This window comes from Amphibalanus amphitrite, unplaced genomic scaffold (assembly GCF_019059575.1).
Source record: "Amphibalanus amphitrite isolate SeventyFive unplaced genomic scaffold, NRLGWU_Aamphi_draft 001285F_arrow, whole genome shotgun sequence".
NCBI classification, from domain to species: Eukaryota; Metazoa; Arthropoda; class Thecostraca; order Balanomorpha; family Balanidae; genus Amphibalanus; species Amphibalanus amphitrite.
Genome location: NW_024882778.1, coordinates 75,949 through 92,762, shown reverse-complemented (window position 1 = coordinate 92,762; position 16,814 = coordinate 75,949). Strand labels below are relative to the sequence as shown.

Here is a 16,814-nt window from a genome sequence, read left to right as displayed (position 1 = left end):
CGTTCCTCATATCTCTGAACACTGGTTCAGAAAATATCAATATCACTCAAGGAGTAACAAAAAGGTCAGCAAAAAGGTCAATAAGTATTTTGAGTAAAAAGATCGCCAGTTATATGTATTTGAATACCATTTATTTGACATTAAAAATTTCAAATTAGCAATAAAAGCTACTTCTTTGCCTCATGTGTAAAACAAAGGAGTAAATTAAATTGATTAGCTTTACTTGTGCCTTTTTAAATGGTCATGAGGGCGAGCGATATTTGCCCGTGCCTGCTCACATCGCCTTCAACATGCCGTAGCTCACTTGACAGGGCTGTTCGCTCAGTACGAAAACAGACAAGCTCCCCAGTATATGATAGCCGATCACCACTGCCCTGCTGAGTGACCGCACCCCTCCCTGAGCCTGCGTGTTGGACGCCGGCCCCCCGGGACGATCTTCCTTGTCAGTATACGCCGCGGCCCGGCGGGGGGCCAGTCGGCTCTCTGTGAGAAGATCGCTGTTTGGCGCCCACCGAGCCGCTGTTCCCCTCGCGAACAATAGCACGAGACTGACACGGACAAGAAACAGGCGATGACTCCACCGCGCCGGATGCCACGGGGGCGATTTTTTGTGTCGGAGTGTTTCGTGTTATGAGAGTCGTCAGGCGGGAGGGGGTGGGAGAGGTAGAGAAAGGGGATTTCCACTTGCCACGGCTGTTTTTTTTATCGTTTCAGTAGCCACCAGTGCAGTGGTGTTTATTACCACTCACTCCTATAATAGGGTTTTAATCAGAGCTTAAATTATCGGGATTCGAATTTCGAAATTTATCTAAGACCGATACGAAAAATGTTTGTAGATTTTCTAAACACTCTCTGCAAGATTATTTTTAGCCTGAAAATTTACGCTCATTTTTTATCCAACTTACGATAACATATCCAGTGAGGGTATTCTAAAATTGTAAGGAAATTTATAATCGGTGATTTAATTAACAAATGTCATAGTAGGCAATGATTGCATGCATGCCTGCTTTTTACGTTGAACTTCTACCAAAATTAACTTGAAGCTCATAGGTGACCAAATACTGCGCCAAAGCTGTCTCGCCTTATACCAAAGGAAATTTACCGGAGCTCATTAAGAAGTTCTAGACTTGTTTTTCGTTGCAGGAGGCGCCGTGCTTTACATGTATTTGTTTTTAATCACCAGCTTTTGGGTACGCTTCTGGGTGGGCGCACCCAGAAGCCAGGTAAACAAGCCAGGTAAACAAGCACAAATATAGTTTGCACACACTGGTCGATGGTGCCATTCCTGAACAGTCGAACGGCAATTATTCATCGCTTAAACAGTACCCTCATTCAGACAAGTTTGCTTTTAATCTCAGCGAGTGACCAATGTTTTCAAACTTCCACCAGAATTCGGACGCATCTGTCAAAAGCTTCACACTACAAATCAATCGAGCATTGTTTGTTTTACTGTTTCCTTCGAAGTTCACGTGTCATAGATCTATTCGAAATATAAGGGTTAGATTTATGTAATTCCACTTTTATTTGGCGTTAAAGGAAATAGTTCACTTTCACGAAATTATTTTTCTTGCAATGGATTTGTGATTTTTTATGTTCAAAATGATCAGAAAAGAAAATAAAACCTTTTTATAACAAAAAATTATCTTCTATATTTTTGATATAGGAAGAACTTTTCAGTTTCTGTAAGGCACACGCGATCCAGTATGAAAAGAGCATGGGTCCCGAAAATTCTTCAGAAACTAGAGAAATTATCGCAGCAAGGCGTTTGACCGTGTTAATCATAAAATTCTCTTTCAGAGGCTTTCAGAGAGAGGTGTTCCTTATGTGTACCTAAGATTGCTTGCGTTCTGGTACCAAGAGCAGGAAATGGTCATTAAATGGGGATCCACTTTTTCAGAAAAGTTTAAAGTGTCCAATGGTGTCCGGCAGGGAGGTATCTTGTCACCTCCCCTTTTCAACGTGTTTATAGATGAGTTGTCTAGCAGATTAAATGAAATGGGCATAGGTTGTCTTATAGGTCGGAAATTGGTCAATCACCTGATGTATGCTGATGATGTGGTGCTTATCTCTCCATCAAGTGCAGGGATGCAAAAACTGTTGAATGTGTGCCATGAATTTGGTATGGCAAATGATGTTGTGTATAATAGTTCAAAAAGTGTTGCAATGTCATGTAGATCGAAGGGGATGAGGAATGTCAAAATACCTGATTTTATGTTAGGACCCATGCCGTTAGTATGTGTTGATAAAGTTAAATATCTTGGGCATATCATAGAGGAAGACATGACTGATGATCTAGATATTGCCAATCAGAACAAAGGTTTATTTGTCAGAGGGAATATGATCATAAGGATGTTTCACATGTGTACTGTAGATGTCAAACTGAAACTATTTGAGACTTACTGTTCATCGATGTACTGTGCACACCTGTGGTGGAACTATAGGAAGGCAACTATGAATCGACTCATTGTGAGCTATCACAACCTTCTTAAACGACTTATCGGGTTATCGAAATTTGAGAGTACGAGTATGACATGTGCATATTTTAGAGTGCTGAATTGTGAAAGCGTGTTCAGGAAACTTATTTATAAGTTTCTGAGAAGACTTGAACAAAGCCCCAATAGCATCATTGAAGCAATCAATTCAGGGGATCTCCGTTTCAGATCAAAACTGAGACGCTTTTGGCTCAGTAAGCTCTATTGTCATGCTGTGCTACATTGAATGTGCATCGACTGGGAGTGTGCCTTAATCGATGTTTGTTGCTCATCCATCATCCATCTGGTACATCCATCATCAACTCATAGCAATGGACTGTTAGTCTGAAATACAAATCTATCTATCTATCTATCTATCTATCTATCTATCTATCTATCATTTGGGCGATCTGCTCGTGCTTTTGTTACTGGAGCGCCTCACTGGAGCGAATTTCTCTAGAGTTCTCGTAGATAATTTCTCTAGTTTCTGAAGAATTTTCGGGACCCATGCTCGTTTCATACTGGATGCGAATATATGCAAGGCACACATCCTCAACGCAAGACACATTTTTCGGGACGAGAAATAGAATATCTTTGCCTAGGGTGATCGTTGGGCTGTAAAAGCTCCTGATTTATGCTCGTCTCAGCCCAAGCTACGGAACTGCTATTCCAGTTCAAAACCCATGTTAAAATGTGAACTATTTCCTTTAAGGAATGCATGCGGCTGCTGTGAAACTATTTTTATCACACGTAGCTTGAACACAAATGTTAATTGGCGCACTTAGCTTCTCCGCCAAGAACTTATCATGGACCAGCCACGAGCAGACTGAATTAGAAACAGGGCTTCGCAGATTAATTTACAAATCTTACGTTTTCCAGTCCTTTAAGCGATGAGAGTTGTTAGAACGCCTCATCCAACCAGCACAGATCTTGGGTCCCGTATACAGGAATGTTGACAGAAAAATATCATCCTCCCAATCAACGTTATTGACCTGCTAATATGCCGTTCTAAAGAAGAGGCAAGCAAGATCCGTCCATGATACATTGCTGAAGGTATAATGTAACATCGCTAAATAAGTTTTTTCATTCATTTATTTCAGCTCAAAATGATGGATCTGGCGCAGCATAAACGTAACAAAACACTCTGGCAGGAGCTAAGCAGCAGTAGAGGAAACGACGCATTCACGGAATCATAGCGGTGATGTGGTTTTGGGGATGGGAGAGAGAGAAAACATTCGATGGGCTTTAGCGACGGGGAGGGGGGGGGAGGGAGGCAAGAGATCAGCGGGGTAGCAGTTACACACCCGCAGCCGGCGACGGGCGCACCTCACACGGCTTCAGCAAGGACGGTAGCAACGTCTCGAGAGTGGACAGCAGGCGAAACCGGTCAACAGAAGTCGGCATGTCGTGAAGCTCCCCCACTTAAAAATCAGACGCACCTTCCATTCTAGCTTCTGCCGGCGTCAATAGTTACTGCTCATCTCACTCACTGTCATGACATTCCTTCTCACCAACGGTCATTTAACCCTCGCCCGTAAACGGCGATCTGCCACCTTCGCCCATGCAGGGGGGGGGGGTTGGTGCGACCCCCCCCCCTTGGCGTTTGAAAACGGAGCGTTGTAGAGCTTAGCGGAAAAAACCAACGGATTGCTCTCGCCGAGATCTCGCGATTGGTGGTATATTTTTTGGTCCTAGGTCAACATTTGACCTACTTTTGACCGGTCAAAGGTCAAATTTTTCGGAAAAATAGACTTTTTCAACTTTCCGCGGCGATTGCGGCAAAGCGGTGGGAGATATCGACTTGAAACCTTCACTTTCGTGTTCCTTTATCAATTCTCTATCGTTTGGTATGTATTTCGTTTCCCTAGCTCTAAAAATGGCGCGTTGGGAGCGCCGGAAGTCGGCAAGGTCACAGTCGGCGGCAGAAATTCGAAAAATCAAAATTTAAATTTTTGAAATCTGATTGTATTTTTGGATTTGGGAGGTCCATTTGCTCCCTATAGAAGCTAATATTGCTGCATATTCCCATCGAGGTGACAAGAATTAGCAAAATAGTGGTTCGGGCGCTTTTCAAAAATAGTACCGGACGCTGTTCCTCTTGTGACGTCATAGCTCCGTAACCTGACCTGACCCGGTCAAGTTTCTTATACCATATGATAGCCAATACTTGCCCCAACATGCATGGGAAGTTTCATCACGATCCATCAACCGATGTCCGTACCACGGGCAGGAAACCTCGGGCGTTGGCACTCAGTTTGCGAAAATCCGGCCGGAGGCTGTTCCCTTTGTGACGTCATAACTCCGTGACCTGACATGACCCGGTCAAATTTTTTTTTTTATCAAAAGATGCACAAGGTTTGCCCCATAAGGTACCCAAAATTTGGCGGCGCTGCGCGCCGCCGTTTTTGCACTATTTCCGAAAAACCTCAGGGGGGGGTTGCACCAACCCCCCCCCTACATGGGCGAGGGTTAACTGCATTCCAACACCTCACTTACCGTGTTCGCTAACCCTCAGGTTCAACTGGCGCAAGGTGTTGCTACTGTTCGACCGGGATGCCTACGAGTCTGTGGCCGGCCACCACACTTGCTACTTGGCAATGTCAAGTCTGATCGGCCTGCTCAAGACCAACAACGTCTCTTACGGCACGTTCGACCTCGGTCAGAATCGGCGCTTCACCCTGAGGGACAACCTGCGCTCCAAAATCGGCCTGGACTATGGCAGTGAGTACCAGTGTGGCAGTCTGGATTTCATAGCTTTTTGCATAGCTGCCACTGTTGACACACGCCTGGCCACCGTATAATTATCTTTTTTTTTAATTGGCAAGTCGAAACACAATGTGAGTCCCTTGATATACTCGTCACCAGCGTAGCCTCACATTCGTAAGGTAAAGTAGCTCCCAGCGAATATGGTAAGTAGGTGATGCATAAATGATTTTCGTTCGGCAGCAGCCGGTGGCAGAAATAAGTCCGATTGAATGCCGAAAATCCCGTATCTGGTGAAAATCCAATCTCGTCGTTTCTGCTCTTCCATGGCTCACTGCGTTGAACGCGTAAACGAGAAAGCACATTTCGGAGTCCGGAATATCCTAAACGGAGGTAAACACCGTTCGACCTCGCCGTGTTTTTCTGCGAAGCTCGACGCCAAGAATAACATAAGGAATTGCCGTCCGGTCGCAGTGACTGCAGTTGCTCAACAAAGGACATCTTTTTCGGCGTTTACAGTTTGTTGTTTACAGCAAACTACCGTATCATTATTGGTGTCATCGATAGTTAGCCCGTATACGGTTGGTGTCATTGGAAAGACGCCTCTTGCTGAACGATCAATTATCATCACGAGTCGTGACAGTTGATGTAGTGGGCCAGCCTCTAACAGGACCTGACTGCAGCGCGGCGATACACCGTTTACTTCCTTGCTCCAACGTGGTTTTCGTGACCCACGCTTTATTTTCCGAGTCTGACGCTCCCTGTTACTACCGGTGTGAATTCCGTTCCCATCGACTCGTTAGATCATAAAACTTCTCACCGACAAGTTCAGACGTCAATAGCGTGGGGAGGTTACGAACGAGCAAACTGGGGGCTAACTGGACTCCTAGCGGACATTGTGCTGCGGGAAAGCCGTGAAAAGTTTGTGATGTGCGGTGCGCTCCGCCCGGCAACGGAGAGGAGAGGAAAGCTTCAATAGTGTCGGGCTTCCTTACGGATGCTTTACTTCACACTTTCTGTTAACACATTGGTCGATAGATGATATCTTATATTGCAAACCTGAGTACATAGCGCGCCTATCGAAATGACAGCCATAAAGTTTGGAAGCTGCGATAGAATTTATGACTGATGAACAGCTCAGATTTCCGAACATGATATCCACGCATGATCGAGCACACGATAACGTATCAGGCGAGTTCATAGGGCTGCGACTGGCAGACATGTGCGTACGGCGCGAGTACAATATGATGAGTCATAGTACAGCATAAGATATACATACAATATACAATATGCTACATTGGTTCTTCTTTGTTCGAAGCTAATTACCACGGATAGCTTTGAAACCTGATCCATCATGCTGGATGCCTATAGTTCGTTTTTCTTAAGTTAACCCCTCACTGTAAACGTCTTTTTGAACATAGCACGAGAATTGCTAGCTGAATTCCTTAGAAAACTGGTTGGCGCACATTGATTTGACCAGATTTGACAGACGATCAATTTGATCAAATTTATTTACTATTTCACAGACTCGTAGCTCGTATTTGCCAATACCTACAGCCCCACAGGGATAGACGACTTCTCAGGAATTATGTCTGAACTAATAAATAAATTGCACGGCGCTTAACATAACGTTAAATCGTCGGTGTTCAAAGCTTATTTTGAAAATATTATTCATATCTACAATACAATGTGCGCCAACCAGTTTTCTCAGTAATTCAGCTAGCAATTCTCGTGCTGTGTTCAAAAAGACATTTACAGTGAGGGGCAAACTTAAGAAAAACGAACTATACCATTTAGGCGCGACCTTACGAATGTTCGCCTGCACCGACTCTCTGCACCCTAACAGATGCTGAGTGACACGCTGACAGAAAGTTCATTGCTGGGAAATTTCCTGCAGGCTGAACCTTGGACTCAGGTTTAATGAAGTCTATAGCAATTAGCAACATCTTCATGCTCTCTCAAAAATCGAACAAAGTGACCTCAGCACAGTCTATGCAGTGATTAAATCCTTACGACCTTATGCAGTACTCTATATGAATACCGCCATAGGTATTTAGAAAATTAAATTGCAGATATGTGGAATAAAGGTATGCTGTTGGATTTGCTTGCAATTTAGTTACATTCAAATTTTCGTAAAGCCGTGATACCATAATCCATAACTAATGGAAGGAAAGGGGTCGCAGAGCTTTGAGGCGCTGTTGACATTGGAAGACACCAAAGAGAGCGCTAGATACCCTAAATTCCATAAACGGCATACCTCAAACGCATACGAGGCGCGTCAGAACATTTCATTATGCACCTGATTCTGATGGAGCCACGAGACATGAACAAAATAGGGCCTGCTGGTTGAATCTGACAGATAGAGGGAAGTTTTTTCCAGCAGTTAGGGCATTTTTTCCGGCGCAGGCGATGCGGCAAGACCAGCTGTGGTATTTTAACGTCTCACAGTCACAATCATTATTTATCCCGTAGGACCCGGCGAAATTTATGCCGGCGAGAATGTCTTGTTTGAAAGACGCTATACGCGTGCACGGATCACACTAACCACTGACAACCTATGGCAATTGTTTTCCCTGAGGTCAGGCTGCATACCTCAGCTTGGTGACCAAAGTATGTTCTACCGATTTGTTTGTTTGTTTTGTTGGGTTAGGCCCTTTCGGTCGACAAGACCATTGCAGAGCCGGAAGGATGATAGGAATTAGGGGGAGACATTGGTCTGGGCAGGCACCCTAGTGAGTCGCCGGGGCTGAGCCCGTCCAAAGGACAGGCCACCCAGCCCCAAGGCACTCACTGCACCCGGCTACGGGGTGCGCTCCCTCAGGAGCAACGGTGCCGCTCCAAGGGAGCAGCCCGCATGAGATAAAGTTGCCTGCCCAGCCCGGAAGGGGGTTGTGGCGTGGAGGAGAAGGATTTCAGTATCCTGAGGATAGAAGCACGGACAGGTGTGTTCTACCGAGAGTTTGATTGATAGTACACCTGATGTATTGCGGTATTCAGAGCGCGTTAAGCCGTTTAAGCCCTCAGATAATTTGTTCGCCTAATTCGGGCAGCTCTGGCGAGAGTTGCTATTGATATCTCTCCTGGCTCCCCGAACCTTCGTCCCTATTCTGAAAGTTCCTTTACTGCTATATCTTATCCACAGATCACTGGTCTCCCATCCCAGTCACCATTCATTGCTTCCATCAGATCCGAGGAGTCCGTGATGATGCGGCGCCGCGCACGAACTAGGCTGCCACCTACCAGCCATCGGGAGAACTAGTAGTATGGGAGCTCGCGTAGAGGTGACAGTAAAGCGGCATAGTTCTCGGCTGGGCGACTGGACCGCTTGGCACCTTCAGAGTTCAGGAGCACAAGTCGGCAGGCAGTCAATCAAGAGTGTCATGTGATACCTACAACTAGGTTACTAACTGTTGTTGGTGTGAGATTTGTTTATCCTTGTGCCATATATAGAATATATATAGAATGCTGGGATAATACAACTGAAAAAAATTCGCTCGAATGTTTGAATGGACTGAGGCCAAAGACGGACAGCAATGTCTATAATTTCACAAGCTACGCGAAACCGAATACCGATGCATACTCTTCTTACCATTTTCTTGGAAAGTCTGGTGTTTGAATAAGTTCTGACGGTAACATCTCAGTCAAAACAAGATGATCAAGGATTGGTGTACCGTAACTATATAGCGTAACAAACTCTTTAGCCTTTCTGATCGACTTCGGGGAAATGGGATTAAACGTTTTCACCTATGTACTTTATGTCACATGTGTATATCTTCGGGCAGGCTGCCGTAGTAGTCCAACTATTGGGAGCATGGGAAGCAGCCGATAGGAGGGTCAGGGGAACAATTATAGGCAGACTGAGAGCAAGGGCATGTAGTTTACACTCCTACACCGTCAATTATCTGGGCATAATTCAGTATTCAGTATTCACACTTGTAGCCTGACACCGAAACATTGAAGCTCCTTCTTAACCCTCGCATGTGTGCGGCGTTTTCCAGCTTCTAATGTGTAGGGGGGGTCGGTTGGACCCCCCCCCCTTGCCGTTTGGCCCCTGATCGAGCTAGAGCTTCGCGGAAAAAACGAGCGTGTTGCCCGTGACGAGAGGAAGCCGATGATACCCAATTTTACGGTCCTAGGTCATTGGTTAACCTTCCAGGTCAGGTCAATGACCCAAAGTCGGGAAAATCGGGACCTATTAGAAAGTCGTAAAGTGTGGCTGCTAAGGGGTTTTTCGGGGTGCTGATCACGAATATCGTGTTAGTTTTGATCACAGATGATGTCTTTAAGAATTTAGACCAGGTCGGGTCAGGTCAGGTCAGGTCAACCAGTAGGCGTCGTGACGGGTATTCGTAGTACGTGTCAACCGCCTCTGACAGCTTCGTAACATGTTACGAAGGCACCAAAACTACTTCGTAAATGTTCAAATGGTTGCTAAATTCGAATTCAGCTCCAAAAACTAGCCTAGAAACATGTAAAACTCGAAAAAGTTAACCGAGGTCACCCGAGGTCACCAAAGGTCAATGACCTGACCTGACCTTCAGGTGACCTTGACACCCACCCTAATGCATGGGAGCAACATCACATCACATGTTTGAACGTTTGAAACCACGAAAAGCTTGCAAACGCGCGGCTAATGCGAGCCGACGTACGCCAAATCGCGATTCCGGCCAAACATGGTCTCGGAAAAGAGGTCACAGGTCAAAGGTCATTTAAGTCAGGGTCATGAAATTTTCAGGGTAGGTGTAAAATTGATCAATGCGAGGGTACTGAAAGTTTCGTCGCGATCGGCCGCTTTTTACGCGAGTTATTCGCGAAAAACCATGGGGGGGTCCATCCGACCCCCCCCCCCCCCTACACATGCGAGGGTTAATCTCGTGTAAGGTCTCTGGGCTTGGAATGATTTGTCCGGTGCTGAATGAAGATCAACCCCCACAATAATGCCTCGCAAAGCTCACTTAACCCCAACATCCACTTTCTTCCCTACGACAAATCAAGCGTTACAGCGCTCTCTTGCAAACCGTTCCATTCCGTCTATATTAGTAATCACACATTACCTTCTTCATCCGAAATTGCAATCTTATTCTTAAAAGTTTGATGAAGTTTAAAACAAATTTCAAAGTTATACGCGTCATCTGTTGATCGAAGCCGTGCTTATCACACGCATCCGATATTGCATCACTGCATTCGAGGCTGCAAAGAAATGCAATAACGGCGATTGCAGAAGAGACGGAGCTTGGCGTGCCTTTATCGGTCAAGCCGGGAAACACAATACTAACCCTCGCCCCGTTGGGGGGGGGCCATTTTGGCCCCCCCCTGTGGTTTTTCCTGAATAGCAAGAAAACGGCGGCGCGCAGCGCCGCCAAATTTTCAGTACCTTCCCGGGCATCAATTTGACACCTTCACACCAAATTTCAAGTCTTAGGTCACCTTAGGTCAGGAGTTATTGAGGTCAAACTGAGGTCATGTTCGAGCAAAAATGAGCAAAAAACATGCAATCTTGAAACGCTCACCAAATCTACAGTTATCAAGCAATTTCAAAGTTCTTTATATGGTCTAGTAGACAAAAAGCGGCGCTACAAAACTGCTATCTCGGATTTTCAAAATTTTTGGTTTTTGACCAAAAAAAATTCAAAAAATTGATTTTTTTAGAAAAACTTTGAAAAAATCCAAAATTTTCCGAATTTCGAAAAAACCGGAATATATGTGATAGTCCCAGCGCTCTTCTATATACATACCAAATTTCAGATCGATATCTCGTTTTTTGGCCAAGTTATAGCGAAAAAACTGTTCAAAAATGATGACGTCAAATTTTTGAACTCAATTTTTAGCAATTCTAGACCACGTACGGCAAAACAAAGACCACCATTGAACTCCCCGTGACGAGCTGCATCGATTCGATACCCATTTTATGCAAAAATATTAACTTTGAAATTTGACCTAATTTGACCTGACCTTGACCTGACCTTGACCTGACCTTGACCAAAACGTGATCTAAGCTGGCCCCAAAGGCTGCCTGACCCATATAATCGCATTTGTCATGTAAAATGGACCATAAAACATGTATCACACGACACTTTCATATTGTGACCCCCCGTGACCTGACCTCTGTGACCTGACCTGGTATCAGTGACCTCAAATAGCAAAATATGTGTTTGAAGAACATTTCCCCATCGATGATTTTCAATGAAATGCATTTTACTCGATTTTATAACGCATTTCTTGAAGTGCCTGTAAACGGTGAAAATTGGACCTTTGACCTGACCTGTGACGTCATCGGTTTGACCTAGGTCAATAAAATTGGGTCACAAGGTAGTTCCCCGTTGGGGCTATCCAACGCCGTTTACCGCTTGTCGCTATGTTGCGTGGTTCTCGAGATCTTAGGGGGGGGGCCAAAATGGCCCCCCCCCCAACCGGGCGCGTTGCTCGGCAGAGCCCAACGGGGCGCGGGCTAACACTCGAGTTTAATTTGGATAAGGTTATTCAAACTGTTCAGCATTCCTGCATTTCAATTTTGAGATTTCTGCGATGTACTGAGGGCTTTTAAAGTTTCACACCAGCAGACAGGACTAGGGACTAGAGGTGGCAAAAGGTGAAAATTTTGGGAACCAGACTCGAACCAGACCCGGCTGGACATTTCTGGAACCAGTCAGACCCGGTATAATTGTTGGAATCGGAATCAGTTGGACCCGTTCCCCAAAATTCAATTAATACAAAGCATCTGGTTGTGATCATTCATTGTTTCAGATCAGATCAGATCATTGTTTTTTGAATCGCATTGCCCCTTTGAAGACCTGTCAATAAAGGTCGAAGTACAGGGAAAAATAGCTTCTTTACACCCAGAGTCAGTCCGCTAAACGATTTATTATCATTAATACAAAGCATTTGTAGAAATCATTAGTTGCATCATGTAAAACAGCCTTTTTCCCTCTGGGAATACTTATGAGCTACAGTGTGGAAAGGAACATACATAAGAAAATGTTTTCTTTCCATTCACTTCATATTTTGCAATCAAGCGTAGTGTACAAGATGTAGGTATGGTTTATGGTAAGACCCGGTTGGGCCCGTCAGAAAATTTTCAGGAACCGGGTCCTCGCCCCTCGGGTCCACATTTTGCCACCTCTACTAGGGACGTTCAAGACAGAAAGACAACACAGTTACCTATCCTTCATGAACCCTTGAAAATGATCACGAAATGCCGCGCCGTGGCGAATTGGTGATAATCCGATCTTACAACGAAACGGAGGGATCTTTGTTGTTCCCTCGAGCCTCTCGTATAATAAAAAGAATGCCACTATCATGTTCTACGCCCCAAATTACCCATAAAACATGTGTCATAGACTGCGAATACCAGTTTTGATTTTCGGGGATATGTGCCTACCTGATTGACCTGACCTTGACCCTGGCTTATGTTTGACTGACCCATACATAGATCTGACACTCTTTAGGCCTTTTATGAAGGATTGTGAGCAGTTTTGACAGAGTGTATCACGAGAGGCACCCATTACGAGGTTCTGAAGACCATTTATGACTAGATATTAGATAAGTGAAACTTTTTAAATATAAAAGTACTGTATTATTGAAAGCCTTCGCAAAACCTGGTTTTGCGAAGGCTTTCTGTAATACAGTACCTTTATATTGAAAAGTTTCACTTATCTAATCATACATGTCACAATGAACGTTCAACATCTGAAGTCCATGCTACTGAAAGCCTTATTTCAGGTGTTTGACCTGACCTTCACCCGACCTGTGACCTCGAAATTCAACCTTTAAGTACTCATCTGAAGCGTCTCATCGCTTTTTTTCGTTTGCCGCCTCGTGCGTTTCGCCATGCGCCTATTGGTTCTCGAGGCTGGGGGCGTTTAACGCACCCCCCCCCCCCCTGCAAACGGCGGTTGGCGAAATACCCCAGCAACTGCCGGGTTAAATGGGTTCTCCTCTATAAATCGTAAGAATGTGCTCTGGATCTTTGAATACTATTATTTCGATTGCGTATATGCGGAAGCTATTTCAAAAGCTCCAAATTTGATTATTTACGTGACCTAAGCAATTCAGCATAGACACGATATTGGTTTCGCATCTTGGCTTGTCATAACAGTGGACTTCGTTCAAACTTTGCCACGTTTGCGGTGTAAATATTTTGTCGACGGTAGTTGATTACCGAAGCGTGTTCCAAAAATGGCTCCTTGATAAAGTGGAAGCCCAAAGCAAAGTGTGCCAGCCGGCTCGGCGCATTATCGCATGACATATGGCCGCCGCAGAGATTTCGAGCGAAACTAATCAATGCGGGTGGACTTTCCGTCGTGTAGGCCAGGGTGACTCCTCGACGGCATCAGCTCCTAATGACGTAATCAGTTTCAGTCAGCTCCACTTAGCTATCGTTCCCACTTTGCAAGAGTGTTAGCTCATTTTTAAGCAGTAAGATTTCTGAACGATGTCATTAGGCTAATATAGCGGCTTACTGTGAAGCCTTTTTTAAATATAGCTCCAGACATACCAGTGTGCTATATTCATCTAGTCTCCACTAACTTTTTACGTGATGGGCCACTTTTGTTTTCAGTTTTTTTATGTTGCTTATCCATTTTTTTTTCTCGTTTAATGTTGCACATTAAATTGAACACATTGTGTCTTACTTTTGTTTCATCTCTCTCTCTCTCTCTCTCTCTCTCTCTCTCTCTCTCTCTCTCTCTCTCTCTCTCTCTCTCTCTCTCTCTCTCTCTCTCTCTCTCTCTCTCTCTCTCTCTCTCTCTCTCTCTCTCTCTCTCTCTCTCTCTCTCCTCTCTCTCTCTCACTCTCTCTCTCTCTGTCTCTGTCTCTGTCTCTCTCTCTCTCTCTCTCTCTCTCTCTCTCTCTCTCTCTCTCTCTGTCTCTCTCTCCTCTCTCTGTCTCTCTCTGTCTCTCTCTGTCTCTCTCTGTCTCTGTCTCTCTCTCTCTCTCTCTCTCTCTCTCTCTCTCTCTCTCTCTCTCTCTCTCTCTCTCTCTCTCTCTCTCTCTCTCTCTCTCTCTCTCTCTCTCTCTCTCTCTCTCTGACTCTATCTCTCTCCTGTCTTTTCTTATGTCCTTTTCACTCCACTCCACTCGACACCCGACATTTTTATTTTTTGATGAGCCCTCAGTGACACGTTTCACCACGATGAAATTGTATGTAGTCATCGCTGGTACTTACAACAATACTTTGGTCCACAGCGGAACGCGCATGTGGCCGCGCCAAGCTGCACGCGGCGCTACGGCGCCGCTGAGAAGCGCATTTGATAGCCCTCTTAATGCTCTTTCTGAGTAATTCTCTCAATCTCAGAGTTGACCTAAGATCAATGGTTTTGTCTGTAAGGCAGGGGTGCAAAAGCTGCCAAAATAGACGATTTTTGCGGAAACAGTTTTTCTGCAATAACTTTTGACTCAACCCTTGCACGAGCTTACTTTTACCGGCATCATGTTCTTCTCGTCAAGGCCAATCGAATGAACGATAATTTGACCTTGAAAGGTCAACTTGAAAATTTGATCTCAGGTCAGGATCATGACCTGACCGAAAAGGTCATGTTGCAACATCATGTTATGTCAGACGATCCGTATCGCCGAGCGGAACACTTCTAAGGCGTTTTCATCACTCTAAGCTCTAACTGCCTCTATCAAAAGTTATTCGCAAAAAAACGTTAGATACCAGTCGTGACCTGGGATGATCTCAGGGAACTAAAGAGGGGTCAAGGTCGCCAGTTTCCAGTTTTAGAATGACGTGCGTCAAAAATAGGCGCATTTATTTTTTCCAATTGACTATCAACTGAGAGGCCGCAAAATTGGCCTGTCCTTAGGTCACGGATATACAAATTCCGAGACATACATTTTGTACTTACATATACTACTACTACACTTGTCAATCGCTGAAAGTTTCAAAGCGTTCGGCCAATCGGTGTAGCTATGGCAGATATTGAAATTTTTATAAGGTGTGGTCATTTGACGTGATCTGGTGACCTGCCCTTGAGTGACCTGGTGACCTGGGTCTAAAATGTTCTCAACATGTGCAGAAAAGATGTGTGATAAGGCCTGCCAAAAAAAAAAAAAACAGGGGGGCGTGTTCAAACAGCCCCCAGCAGGGCGCGAGTCAACGAAAGGGTTCAGGTTCTGGCACTTTTGCATTCCACACGAAGTCCGATCGATGAGGATGTCAGCGAGCGCGTAGACTCAAGCGTGACTAACCGCGCCTGACTGTGACTGCGAACGCGACTGAAGCGCGACTGCGAGCGCGAATCAAACGTGACTCTCTGTGCGCGACTGAAGCGTATCAGACTGGGACTGGGACTGCATCATGATCGCGTCGACGGGTCCGTGACTGACACAAGCAAGGCTCAAGACTGAGTGACTGACAGTCCGGCTGCGAGTCGGCGCGGTGGTCGACTGTAGGTGGCGCCTCGGTCGGGCGGCCGGCACAACCGTACAATCTCGGACATTTTACACGGTACAATTTCTGACATTAATACAGCCAGCCGACGATGCAGACAGGCGTGCCAGCATTGCCACAGTTCGGTTTGGTGGGAATGTGTTTACATAAGTCTTCGTGCGCCGTCGACGTGGACGTCGCCCCCCCCCCCACGACGGTGTCGACGACACCGTCAACACTGGCGTGGCGGGCGAAGGCAGATTTTAAGGGCTACGGGTTTCAAAAATGATGAAGCAGATAATATGGCAAAGAGAATGTCCCAATTAAAATGCCTTGAAATAAATGTTGGTATTTTTACAGCTGCCGTAATCAATGCTGCTTGTCAATACTCACAATGCTTCCATCTCCGTCTTGCTTTCGCTGTTTCATGGTCATGTTTATGACTCAACTCATTATCATTGTGGCATGCGTTTTAAAATTGCGTCACATGTTATGCAATGAGCTGTAGCCAATATGCAGGTCAGAACTCAGAAACAACCAGATATTGGTGCTTTTTTGTTTCTTGTTTCAGCATAGCACATTTTCATATTCAACAGACAAATTCAACAGATAAATCGCTTTTTATTAGAAAATAGCTTGCACTTGCAAAATTTTACGCCAAACTTCTTGATCATGAAAAATGCTGCCGAGATCCGATAAATGCTGAGCTCCGAAATTGATTTGCAACGTAGCTAAACTACACGATAGGAATATTTACCGTTACGATACCGGGCAATAAAGATAGCCGGCAAGTGTTCATAGTTTAAGGCTATCTTTTCGGGGATTGCCGCGACCCTGTTTTATCTTAATGACGTCACGATGAGGCCTGGGCCACAGGCGCTGCATACGATATCACCCAACAACTTCTGCAACCCCAGCGCAACCCTATTCGAATGTAGCAGCTACCACGCTACTTTTGGACATTTTATCGGCCGAGTAATTATCCATTCACCGTTTAAAATTGATTTTTTTTTAGAAAAACTAAAAAAAAATCCAAAAAAAAAATCCAAAAAACGGAAATATATGATAGTCCCTGTGCTCTTCTATATACATACCAAATTTCAGATCGATATCTCGTTTTTTGGCCAAGTTATAGCGAAAAAAAACTGTTCAAAAATGATGACGTCAAATCTTTGAACTCAATTTTTAGCGATTCTTGACCACGTAGGGCAAAACAAAGACCACCATTGAACTCCCCGTGACGAGCTGCATCGAATCGATACCCATTTTAT

At 44.9% G+C, this 16,814-nt stretch overlaps 1 protein-coding gene across 1 annotated transcript in view; it reads left to right on the top strand.

Moving 5' to 3' along the window:
- The window catches only part of LOC122371852 (atrial natriuretic peptide receptor 3-like), a gene marked incomplete at its 3' end in the record, with an annotated part of 94,914 nt that overhangs the window by 12,132 nt on the left and 65,968 nt on the right, over positions 1-16,814 (top strand). Inside the window, exon 3 of the mRNA XM_043348590.1 lies at positions 4,987-5,192. Within this exon, the coding sequence (XP_043204525.1) occupies positions 4,987-5,192 (206 nt within the window). The remainder of the gene's footprint in view (positions 1-4,986; positions 5,193-16,814) is intronic.